This window comes from Haliaeetus leucocephalus, unplaced genomic scaffold (assembly GCF_000737465.1).
Source record: "Haliaeetus leucocephalus isolate CR32 unplaced genomic scaffold, Haliaeetus_leucocephalus-4.0 Scaffold140, whole genome shotgun sequence".
Classification (NCBI taxonomy): Eukaryota; Metazoa; Chordata; class Aves; order Accipitriformes; family Accipitridae; genus Haliaeetus; species Haliaeetus leucocephalus.
The window spans coordinates 12,189,508-12,189,866 of record NW_010972576.1 but is presented as its reverse complement, the minus strand read 5'-3'; the positions used below and the strand labels follow the sequence as shown (position 1 = coordinate 12,189,866).

General features: G+C 73.0%; 1 protein-coding gene across 1 annotated transcript in view; it reads left to right on the top strand.

Moving 5' to 3' along the window:
* The first annotated feature begins 102 nt into the window (after window positions 1-102).
* The window catches only part of LOC104843320 (histone H2A.Z), a 2,174-nt gene continuing 1,917 nt past the window's right edge, over window positions 103-359 (top strand). Inside the window, exon 1 of the mRNA XM_010586196.1 lies at window positions 103-353. Coding sequence (XP_010584498.1) covers window positions 351-353 — 3 coding nt within the window. The 5' untranslated portion in view covers window positions 103-350. The remainder of the gene's footprint in view (window positions 354-359) is intronic.

Below are 359 nucleotides of genomic sequence, written 5' to 3'. Positions count from 1 at the left end.
GCTCTCCCGGGCCGTCAGCGCCCCGCCCCCCCCGCCGAGCGCTGTCCTTTTAAAGGGGGGCGGGACCTCTCCCGCACTCCGCATCACGAGGCTGGCACCTCCCCGCCCCGCCATTGGTTGTCGCTGGGGCAGAGCGGCCCGCCCCCGCCCGCAGCCATTGGCTAGGGGCGAGGCTGGGGTTCCCGGATGCAGGCACGTTCGGCCGTTATAAAGCGCCGGGGGAAGGCGGGAGCGGACGCAGTTTGAATCGCGGCGGGTCGGGACGGGTCGGTGTTGTCGCCCGGGCTCCGTGCGTGCGGGACGCTCTCCTCCTCTGTCTGCCCTTGCGCGGCGCTGCGGTCCGGTTCGCCATGGTGAGG